The following is an 11,588-nucleotide window of genomic DNA, read 5'->3' as shown; positions in this document are numbered from 1 at the left end:
CCTCCCTCACACCCACCAGTGATGCGCGGGTTGATCCGAAATGAGCGGGTGCCTGCGGTCACCCGCGGTCACCCGCGGTTACAAGTCATCCAAAAATATTTTTAATTATATTCGGGTTGCGGTCGGTCGGGTCGTTTGAAATAAAGATGCCAATTAAACCTTTGTAATTTATATAGTACTAGAGAGCATATGAGCGGAGTGGAGCAGTGAGAATCTCCGCTCATCACTCACGGAACTGTTCACCCCTCCGCTCCCCCGCTCAAAGCTACATCAGGCCGCTCCGCTCATTATCGCTCAGCGCTCAACGCAGTTTGCTCCGCGCTCCACTCAAATCGCCCCCGCTCGCTCCAAAAAAGGAAAAAAAAATCTACATGTATATCACTTTTAGCTTAGACCACAGCCTTACCTCCTAAAGAACTAATGAGCAACAACAACATTTTTCAAATAGAAATGTTTTATTTCAAATTACAAATTAGGCCAATGTAAGAAGGAATAGCCTACAAAGTCCTGTAAAATTAAACCAATAAATGGGCCTCATAATATAAATAACAATTATATAAACAAAAATATAGCTTACATAAAAATTTTAAAAGTAAATTTACTATTAGGCCAGAATTTTGATAAGTGAACTTTTGCGCAACGCGCACAATTAAAATTTAAATGGGCTTATCCTATATCCATTGTAGGCCTACACACAAACTGCTGTAAAATAAAACGAATAAATGGGCCTAATAATATAAATAAAATTTATATAAACAAAAAAAATATATAAAAAATATACGTAAACGTTTTAAAAGTAGACTAAATTAACTATTAGGCCAACATTCTTATAACTGAATTTTTGCGCAGCGCGCAGGATTACAATTTAAAAATGGGCTTGTATCAATTGTTTGAATATTACGCTATATTTAATTTACACTTTGTTACATGTTACCGTACTCAATTTGCTAACCTTTTGCTTTCTTCCCAGCGTGTTCACATAGCACACGGCATGTTTTCGAGAGATGTGTCTTTTTAGATTCCGAAATGAATCTTTACTGACTGAAACGATTTCTCCACATTCGTTTTCTTCTACCACATTAGTTAGTTTTATATTATAGTACACCTGTATGACTTCTTATTTTCCTTTTTGAAGTAGGCTACTTTTTGAACTCCATTATTGAGCCGAGTTTTGACTGAAAATAGAATCCATCTTGCAGTCATCAACAGTAGACTGAGTCAGGCTAGACTGAGCATGCTTCAGAATCGTGGTGTGCGCGGAGCGAAATTGGAGGGGGAAATAGGGCGACGCTCCGTCCTTTTAAAAATGCCGCTCTGCGCTCTGTCCAAGATCCGCCCGCTCGGGCTCCCCGCTCGCTCCCTCTCCACTCCGCTCACATGCTCCACAATTTTCTATGAAATACATACCTACACTTTATTGGCTGAATAACTGGCGTGAAGATGACGCACGAGCTCAGTCTGCAGGTAGAGATGGAGGCGGCAAGAGAAAAGGTGAAGACTGGGGAGTGGAAGCTCCGCAAATACACACAAAGTGTGGGAGACATTTGCCGAAATAATGAAAGATGATGACCAAAGTGCTGGCTTTGTCATGTGTACTTCTTGCTATGCATTTACTACTTTTAAAAATGCGGGTCAGGAAGCGGGTCGGGTACAATATTTTCTTCTTTTTTTTTTGCGGTCCGAGTTGCGGGCAGGTTAGTTGAAAACGTCGGTCGGGTGCGGGTTGTTTATACATTGACCCGCGCATCACTGACACCCACATATGAGGAGTTATTTGAAGTTATGACCCGTGGCAGACACAGATCCCCTCCCCCCTTACCCTTCCTCTTCTCCCCGATCTCCACAAGGAAGTGTTGAGATGGTCGGGAAAACCATATTTGACTCATCTAGTCACCACCGCAACTATTTCCGACAACATCTTGCTCCTCTGCGGAGCCCTCAGGAAATCGATGTTTGCTTCCCGCCACCTAGTGCACTTCGGGATGCATTGGCTTCCATTGAAGGAAATTCGCAGTATCTGTCCGAAGTCGTTGCGGCCTTGTCGATTTCGCTTTCTTACACGAGACCTGTAGAAAATTTTGTTCGGTTGATGCCCAACCACCAGTCGCTTCAGGGCACCGAAATAATTTTTCACTCAACACTCGAGGTCAGTCTCAATAGATTGGTCCCTCTAGTAGAATATATAGAACCTTGGAGGTTTCTTCACAATATATCTCAGTGTGACCTGTGTACATTACAAAGAGGGTACAGAATTAAATTCGTCTGTTGAAATTCAGCGGGGTGGTCAACCTATTGTCAAACCCGAGCTGTGTCTGGTGAGAGAACAAGAGGTGCCTAATCCCTTTTAGCAAAGGAGGCAATAGAGTGTTTTCCTCCTTGCGAGAGGGAGGCGGGGTTCCACAGCCGGTACTTCATAGTTCCCAAAAAGGATGTGGGGCTGCATCCCATCCTGGATCTCACGGTATTGAATTGTTCTCCGAGGAGATTCAGCTTCCAGATGCTAACTATCCCTCTGTGAGTCAATCAGATCCGAGGACTGGTTTGTCACAATAGATCTCAAGGACACATCCTTTCACATATCCATCGTTCCTCAACACAGGAAGTTCCTGAGGTTCGCTTTCAGGAGAAAAACTTAATAATATCGGGTTCTTCAATTTGGCCTAGCATTATCCCCTCACACCTTCACAAAATGTATGGATGCTGCTTTAGCTCTACTGAGGCTTCAGGGCATTTGCATACTCACATCGACGACTGGCTCATCTTATCCCAGTCACAGGAGATAGCGGTTCGGTATCGAGTCTAAGGTGCTTGGGATTGAGACTCAATGTCAAGAAGAGTTCACTGTCTCCCCAGCAGAGAACTACATTTCCGGGAATGGTGTGGGACTGTACAATGATGCAGACACAGCTGTTTCCTGCTCGACTAGAGACTATTTTGACTACAGTCAACAACATCAGACTAGGCCAGGCATCACTGTCAAACACTTTCAGAGAGTGCTGGGGCCAAAGTAATACCTTTTGGCCTGCTGTACATGAGACCCCTACAGTGATGTCTCAGGACCAGGGGGTTTCCTCCCGCATGATCAAAGTAACGCGCCGGTGCCTTCGTTCTTTGGCTATGTGGAAGAAACCGTGGATCTTGTCCCAGCGCCCTGTGCTGGGAGCGTTCATGAAGGGATGCTTCACTTGAGGTCTATGCAGGGACCATCATCTTTCATGGCAATTGCTGGCTGTGTTTCTGGTTCTGAGACATTTCCTCCCAGACCTCAGAGGCCATTATGTTCTAGTTTGAACAGACAATAAGTTGGAGGTCTCTTATATAAATTGGCTGGGGGGCCTGAGGTTGCACCCTCTGTGCAGACTGGTGCATCAGGCTATCCTGTGATCTCCTAAAATGTGGGGGCAGACATCCTGTCGAGGCAGGGGCCGAGGCCCAGGGAATGGAGACTACATCCCGAGGTGGTGGAGTTAATCTGGAGGGAGTTCGGCCAAGCGGAAGTAGATCAGATCACCTATCACAAAGACACACACTGTCTGTTTTTTTTCTTCTCACACATCCAGCTTCTCTGCGACTGGATGCCATGGTACAGACGTGGCTAAGGCGGCGTCTGTATGCATTTCTAGACAGGGTCCTTCAGCACGGGTCACTCTAATTCTGGTAGCCCCATACTGGCCAACCCGAGTTTGGTTCTCAGACATCATAGTGTTTCTAGCAAGCCCTGCATGGCATATTTTAATCAGGGGGGACCTTCTTTCTCAAACCGAGCTTAATACACCACCCTCAGCTAAGCTCTGGAAGCTTAAGTCTGGCCCCTGAGGGGGAGCAAATCGTTAGTACTGGTCTCTCAACCAAGGTTGTTGAGACCACTTAAACTCTAGAGCTCCCTCCATGAGGAAACTATAACTAAAGTGAAATGTGTTCGCTTTATGGTGCAGAGAACGCCAGCTGGACCCAGTTAACTGCCCAATGGCTTCAATTCTGGAGTTCCTCCAAAATCATTTCTCTGATGGGCTTTCTCCGTCCTCACTTAAGGTCTATGTGGCAGCCATAGCTGCCTTCCACACACCTTTAAGCATGGTACTATGGGGAAAAACCAACTAATCGTTTGTTTCCTTCGTGGTGCTCGGAGGATGAGGCCTGTCGTCAAATCCAGGGTTACTGTTTGGGACATAGCTGTGGTTATTGAAGGGTTATCCCTGACACCCTTCTAACCCATTGACAAGGTGTCAGAGAAGTTTCTCTCTTTCAAAGTGGCCTTCCTGCTTGTTATTATGTCCCTCAAGAGAACTGTAGACGCTATCTGTTGTTCCCCCTTGCCTCAAGTTCGCTCCTGGAAGAGTAAAGCCCATTCTCCACCCTGGGCCACGCTACATGCCAAAGGTTCCATCTAATGTGGCACAGTCTCTTATTCTGCAGGCTTTTCCTCCACCACATGTGTCAGCTGATCAGGAAAAGCTACATCTATTATGCCCTGTCCGGACCTTGGAGGCGTACGTATGTAGATCCTTGGGCTGGAGGAAGTTGGACCAGCTACTTATGTGTTTTGGGTCACTTAAGAAGGGTTCCCCTGCCTCTAAGCAAACCATTAGCAGGTGGATTGTGGAGGCTATTTCTTCAGCATATGTGCAGACGCACAGTCTGCCTTCGCCTCTCTTGATTAGAGTCGAGTAGAGGCTGAAACCAAAAGTTTATATTTGGAATAATGAAGGCTGTGGATGGATTATATGCTTATAAATATATTAATGTCTAAAGTGTCATTGCACTGTATTTAGCACAAACTGGGCTACAATAATATGTGAGTAACAATGTTTATGCATGGTTATTGAAAAAAAACTACAAAAATGTAAGTCACTGAAATAAAGCCATACAACACATACTAAACTGGATCTTGTATTCTTCATTTTTTTCTTCAAAATGATGTAAATATCATACTACCCACTCATTCACATAAAACAATTTATTGATTTAAATTTTGTAAGACACTTTTTGTTTAGAAGCCCACATGCGAGGAGGCGTGAATGATCATGAATATTGATGTGATTCACACCTGAGGAGACAGTGATGCTTCCCAAATCAGCCTATCAGTGAGGAATGTGACTGAGAGGGAACTACAAGAAATAATGTGAAGACAAAATATAATTCTCAAATCTGTAAAAAAAAATGAAAAAGAAAATGCAGATATGTGTCAGTATATTAGATTATATGTCAGTAATGTTAAGCAAACAAAAAAAGATGTTAAATAAATGTATAAATGTTTAATAAAATTACTGTAGTCAAGTCAAGCCACCTTTATTTATATAGTGCTTTTTTACAATACAGATTGTATCAAAGCAGCTTCACAGTGATAACATGAAAATAAACAAATTTGTTTCTAGAAGAAAATTGCGTCATTGTCCACCTTAAGTAAGGCAGATCAATAATATTGTTGAAAATAAAGTGTCCCCAACTAAGCAAGCCAAAAGCCAAGGCAACAGTGACAGGAAACAAAACTCCATCAGTGACAGAATGGAGAAAAAAACCTTGGGAGAACCCAGGCTCAGTCGCTCAGTTCTCCTCTGGCCAACGAACGAACAGTATATGATTATGATCCAGGCATTACAGGTCAGAGGTCAGATTGGATCAGAACATTCAGAATATTATCCAGTTCCATCTGGTTGGAAGTCGGAGTCACGCCGGTGTGGAGACGAGTTTGTTGAGGATCAGTGCTGATGCTGTGGTGTGGATGAGGCCTTCACAGGGCTGATGAGGCTGGCACTTCAGGGATGCGTCGTGGACATGTGCAGGCGCAGGTCCACCATCTGATCTGGATACGGCCCGGATTCGGCTGACTTCAGTAAACCTTGGAATAAACAGAAAGACTAACATTAGCGTAGATGCCATTCTTCTTATGATGTAACGAGTACATCCGGTGTTATAGGAAGTGTCCCCGGTTCCAGCTCACCTAATTTATGCAGCCTAATAATCATTTAACTGATTTGAATAATAGAAATGTAATGTTCTATATGAATGCCAGGTAAAAGAGATGTGTTTTTAGTCTAGATTTAAACTAACAGAGTATGTCTGCTTCCCGGACAATGTTAGGAAGCCTGTTCCAAAGTTTAGGTGCTAAATAGGAAAAGGATCTACTATTTCTACATTAGGATCTAATATTCTGGGTATTATCAATTGGCCAGAATTTTGAGATCGCAATAGACGTGAAGGACTATAATGTGTTAAGAGCTCGCTCCATTACTGCGGAGCTAAACCATTTAGTGTTTTGTAAGTAATCAGCAATATTAAAAAATGTATACGATGTTTAATAGAATGGGGCTAATATGGTCATACTTCCTGGTTCTGGTAAGAACTGTGACTGCTGCGTTTTGGACCAACTGGACTTTGTTTATTAAGCTTGCAGGGCAACCACCCAGTAGAGCAGTGATCTTCACAATGTTTTTCATGAGAGCTGCATTAATAGGACAAAGTCAGTAGGAGAGCCATTTTTACCGCAAAGTATAAAAAGTTACATCTTGTCATAATTACATGTCTTCTTATCAATCTGTCACCCCTGAACATACAATATGCAATGTAATAAATAGGCCTGCAAAAGGGTGTGAAAAAAAAAAAAAAACTTTATGATTTACCAGTCAAATTTGTAACTGACACAAGATTTCCTTTAATGAAAAAAAAAGCAGGATTTCCAGAATATATTCATCCAAGAATGATCTTAAGTTATATTTTTCTACATTAGCCCATCATGTCTCTAACCATCCAAGAGCATGTGCAGCGTTAAGAGCTGGAAAGACCGCCATAACTGGCAACTCCACACTGGATATGTGTATGGACAACTTTTGTTTCAATCGGACTGAATTCATTCCGAATGATGAATCTGAATGTATTGTAGTTTACATGAACGCTAAACATCTTGATGTGATACATGATCGGGTTGACGTGCGCGTTTATAAGTCAAGACATATAAGACATGCGCACACTGCACAAATATACAAAGTTTCCTGCTGTTGTCACTTAATAACCATTCTCCTACATTGGTTCTTTATTTGTTTTAAACAGCAGACTTAATATTCATCCAATTCTGGTCATAATTTGGAGACTATGAACATATGAACCGTTGTGCCGTGCTGTTTGTATTTATCACGCAGTAAAAATGCCCAAAACCAGTCGTCTGTGGATGAGAATCTGAAACAAGGACTAGTAGGACGTTGTCATTTCACAGATGCTGTGAAAGGAGAATTATAGAATGACCGGACACTCATTTATATGACACTTTATTCATCAGGAGAATAGCTCGTTCAGGGCGTCGTACGTCTTACCTTTCAGTTTCGGTTTTCAATCGATCAAGTGTTTATGTTCTCTCGACAAACCACCCCTTTCAATCCGATCGAAATTATTTGTAATATAGCTGACACTTAGAGTTTGTAATGGGTTATGTTATAGCCCTACCTGTTTATAAATGATTATAAATGTTTTTATGAAATATCTGTAGTGAATGCATTATCATATCACCATATTATTTACCACCATGCGAGCCACAAATGAAAGCTTGGTGAGCCGCGCAATGAGTTACACTGCAGTAGAGCATTACAATAATCTAGCCTTGAGGTCATGAACGCATAAACTAACTGTTACGCATTTTTCATTGAAAGCATATGTCGTAATTTTTATATATTTTTAAGATGGAAGAATGCGGTTTTACAGATGCTAGAAACGTGGCTTTCAAATGAAAGATTGGTATCAAAGAGCACACCCAGGTTCCTAACCGACGACGAAGACTTAACAGAGCAGCCATCAAGTGTTAGACAGTATTCTGGGTTAATACATGCAGAGGTTTTTTGCCCAATAATTAGAAACTGTTTTTTCAGAATTAAGTAGTAGGAAATTACTAGTCATCCAAATTTTTATATCAGCTACGCATTCCGTTAATTTTGTGAATTGGTGCATTTCGTCAGGGTGTGTAGAAATATAGAGCTGAGTATCATCGGCATAACAGTGAAAGCTAATGCCATGTTGCCTAATGATATCTCCTAAGGGTAGCATGTACAGGGTGAACAGCAATCGTCCTAGTACTGAGCCTTGTGGTACGCCATATTGAACTTTTGATCAGTAAGACATCTCTTCATTTACTGGTACAAACTGATAACGGTCAGATAAGTATGATTTAAACCATGCTAGTGCAATTCCACTAATGCCAACATAATTTTCGAGTCTATTCAAAAGAATGTTGTGGTCGATGGTATCAAATGCAGCACTAAGATCAAGTAACACTAATAGAGAGACACAACCACGATCGGATGATAAGAGCAAATCATTTGTGACTCTAACGAGAGCAGTCTCGGAACTATGGTATAGTCTAAATCCTGACTGAATATCTTCGCAAATATAATTTCTTTCTAAAAAGGAACATAGTTGTGAAGATACTGCCTTTTCTAGTATCTTTGACAGAAAAGGTAGATTCGAGATCGGCCTGTAATTGACTAATTCTGTAGGATCAAACTGCCTTTTTTTAATAAGAGGTTTAATAATAGCCGACTTAAAAGTTTTCGGTACATTTCCTAGTGACAAAGTTGAATTAATGATATTAAGAAGAGGATCTATGACCTCTGGAAGCATCTCTTTCAGTAGCTTAGTCGGTATAGGGTCTAACATACATGTTGTCGATTTAGATGATTTAACGAGTTTAGTAAATTCTTCCTCTCCTATATCAACGAATGAATCAAATTTTTCCTCAGGGAGACTACAATGCACTGCCTGATGCGATACTGTAGTAGACGGTTGCATAGTTATAATTTTCTCCCTGATATTATCAATCTTATAAGTGAAGAAGTTCATAAAGTCATTACTGCTGTGCTGCTTGGAAACTTCTGTGTTTGAAGCTTTCTTTTTCGTTAGTTTAGCCACTGTTTCAAATAAATACCTAAGATTATGTTTATTTTCTTCTAATAGAGTTGAAAAATAAGCAGATCTAGCAGCTTTTAAAGCATCTCTGTAAGTAATCGAGCTCTCTTTCCATGAAATGCGAAATACCTCTAGTTTTGTTTTCTTCCAGTTGCGCTCCATCTCTCTGGCTGCTCTCTTAAGGGCCCGAGTGTGCTCGTTGTACCACGGCGTTGGACTATTTTCTTTAATCTTCTTTAAGCGCAACGGAGCAACTGTGTCTAAAGTGCTGGAAAAGAGAGAGTTAAAAGTTTCTGTTGCAATATCGAGTTTTTCTAAGCTATCTGGGATACTGAGATGATGAAACTGATCAGGAAGATTATTAATAAAGCAATCTTTAGTGGCAGAAGTGATAGGTCTAACATATTTGAAACACGGAGTTGGCTTTGCAGCCTTGGCTAAATGTAATTTACACGAGACTAGATAATGATCTGAGATGTCATCGCTCTGCTGCAGAATTTCAACAGCATCAACATCTATTCCGTGTGATAATATTAGATCTAGAGTATGATTACGACGATGAGTAGGTCCTGACACGTGTTGTCTAACTCCAATTGAGTTTACCATGTCTTTAAATGCCAAACCCAATGCATCTTTTTCATTATCGATGTGTATATTAAAATCACCAACAATTAGTACTTTATCTGCAGCCAATGTAACAACACAGCAACTTGTAATGTTTTCCTCCTCATTTTACCTTTTCAGTCCAATTAACACAGTCAGTTCTGGGCTTAAACAAGGGCAACATGTTTATAGAAATTTAATAAATTGTAATGTTTTCCTCCTCATTTTACCTTTTCAGTGAGAATAATCCAGTCTGTTCTGGGCTTGAACAAGGGCACTGAAATCTGGCTGCATGTCTGAGTTGGCTATACGAAGGACAGCTGAGAGGTGGTCATCAGTGATAGAAGATCTGTGTTTGGATTTGTTGAACTTCATCATTGAGAATGTCTGTTCACATACATAAGTAGATCCAAAGAGGACTAGAATCCTCTGAGCATGCCTCCTCAGGTGTGGAAAGTTCTCTTCTTTGAGGGAGGCATAAAAGTCCAGCAGTGAGACTGACCTGAAGTGCTCTGCCAGAAGTGTGTCAGACTGCAGGTCAATCAGTTCCATCTGAACATCACTTGGAGCATTATCCACATTGCAGTTGAAGGGAGAAGAAACCATGTGCATTTCATTCTCTATAGCTTTGAAATCTTGAAATCGCCTTGAAAACTCTGCATGCAGTGCTTCTAACATGGGTGAGTACTTGTGGATGTGATCGGCTGATGGTGTGGCCTCCTTTAGTGTTGGCAATTGGGTCAGAAGGTTGTCCTTCACTTGGCTTGAGATAAGCTGCAACTTCCTCATGAAAGCCTTCACTGCACTGTACATCTCATGCACAAAAAGACCCTTGCACTGCAGTTTGACATTTAGTTCATTCATTAGTGCAGTTACATCTACAGCAAACCCGAGGTCTGCCACCCAGTCCTCATCAGAAAGCTCTGGGATGTCATGTCCTTTCTTCACACAGAAATCCTGAATCTGTTCTCTCAGGTCCCAGACACTTTTCAGTACCTTGCCTAGGCTGAGCCACCTGACAGGGCAGTGGTAGCTGATGTCACCATGTTCCATCTCATTTTCCTCCAAAAGAGCAACAAATTGTCTGTGATTTAATGCTCTCGCTCTGATGAAGTTAACTGTTTTAGTTACTGCATCAACAACATGGTTCATCTTTAACACTGTCTTACACAACACTTCCTGGTGGATAATACAATGCAAAAATGTCAATTTCTGCACAGGATTAAGTTCTGTCACTTTATCCTGCATTCTCTTTAAAAGACCGACATTTTTCCCAGTCAGATTTGGACAACCATCTGTTGTCACACCTGCCAGATTCTCCCATTTCAGTCCTAACTTGTCCAAACATTCATTTACCTCTTTGAATAAGTCATTACCAGTGGTTGTCCCTTTCATTGACTGCATGGATGCCAGCTCCTCCGTGACTTGAAAGTCTGCAGTCATTCCACGTAAGAAGATGAGAAGCTGAGCGGTATCACGCACATCGCAGCTCTCGTCCAAAGCCAGAGAAAACAGTCAAAGTCTGCAGCTCTGTTCTTCAGCTGAAGCTCCAAGTTTCCACCGATGTCCTCAACCCGCCTCGTCACAGTGCGTCGGGAGAGTGAGATGTTCTCAAACGCGTCCTTTTTCTCCGGGCACATCAGTGCAACCGAGTCCAATAAGCACTCCTTAATAAACTCTCCGTCCGAAAATGCCTTACTTTTTCTGGCGATTTTGTGAGAAATGACATAACTTGTCCTAACGGCTGCTTCTCTGGTGGTGTGAAGTTTTGTAAAAAGTCCTTGTTGAGTTTGCAGTTTTGCTAGCAACGCATCAGACACACTTGCGCGCTCTTTTTCAGACAGATTTCTGTATTTATCCTCGTGTTTAGTCGTGTAGTGGCGATTCAAATTGTAATCTTTTAACACAGCGACCTGTGTACCGCAAATCAAGCACACAGCGTTACCTTTAATTTCTGTGAAGAAGTACTTGGCAGTCCATGTCTTGTTAAAAACACGACATTCATTATCAACTTTTCTTTTCTTAGCGTGTGCTGACATCTTGAGGGTAACCTGGGTAACACCACTTGTTGCTATTCAACTTCACTCAAAGCTCGC

At 41.6% G+C, this 11,588-nt stretch overlaps 1 protein-coding gene across 1 annotated transcript; it reads right to left on the bottom strand.

Annotated features, from left to right (window-relative positions):
• Positions 1–9,726: 9,726 nt before the first annotated feature.
• Positions 9,727–10,935, bottom strand: LOC308679990 (general transcription factor II-I repeat domain-containing protein 2A-like; the record flags this gene model as incomplete). Its single annotated transcript, XM_081347864.1, has 1 exon — positions 9,727–10,935. The coding sequence occupies one exon, from the start codon at positions 10,933–10,935 to the stop codon at positions 9,727–9,729; it is 1,209 nt and encodes a 402-aa protein (XP_081203990.1).
• Between the last annotated feature and the right edge of the window lie 653 nt (positions 10,936–11,588).

The sequence above is a fragment of the Scardinius erythrophthalmus genome (genome assembly GCF_964197995.2).
Source record: "Scardinius erythrophthalmus genome assembly, chromosome: 19".
Taxonomy (NCBI): domain Eukaryota; kingdom Metazoa; phylum Chordata; class Actinopteri; order Cypriniformes; family Leuciscidae; genus Scardinius; species Scardinius erythrophthalmus.
The sequence above is the reverse complement of the archived record's forward strand: the minus strand, read 5'-3'. Positions and strand labels throughout refer to the sequence as shown.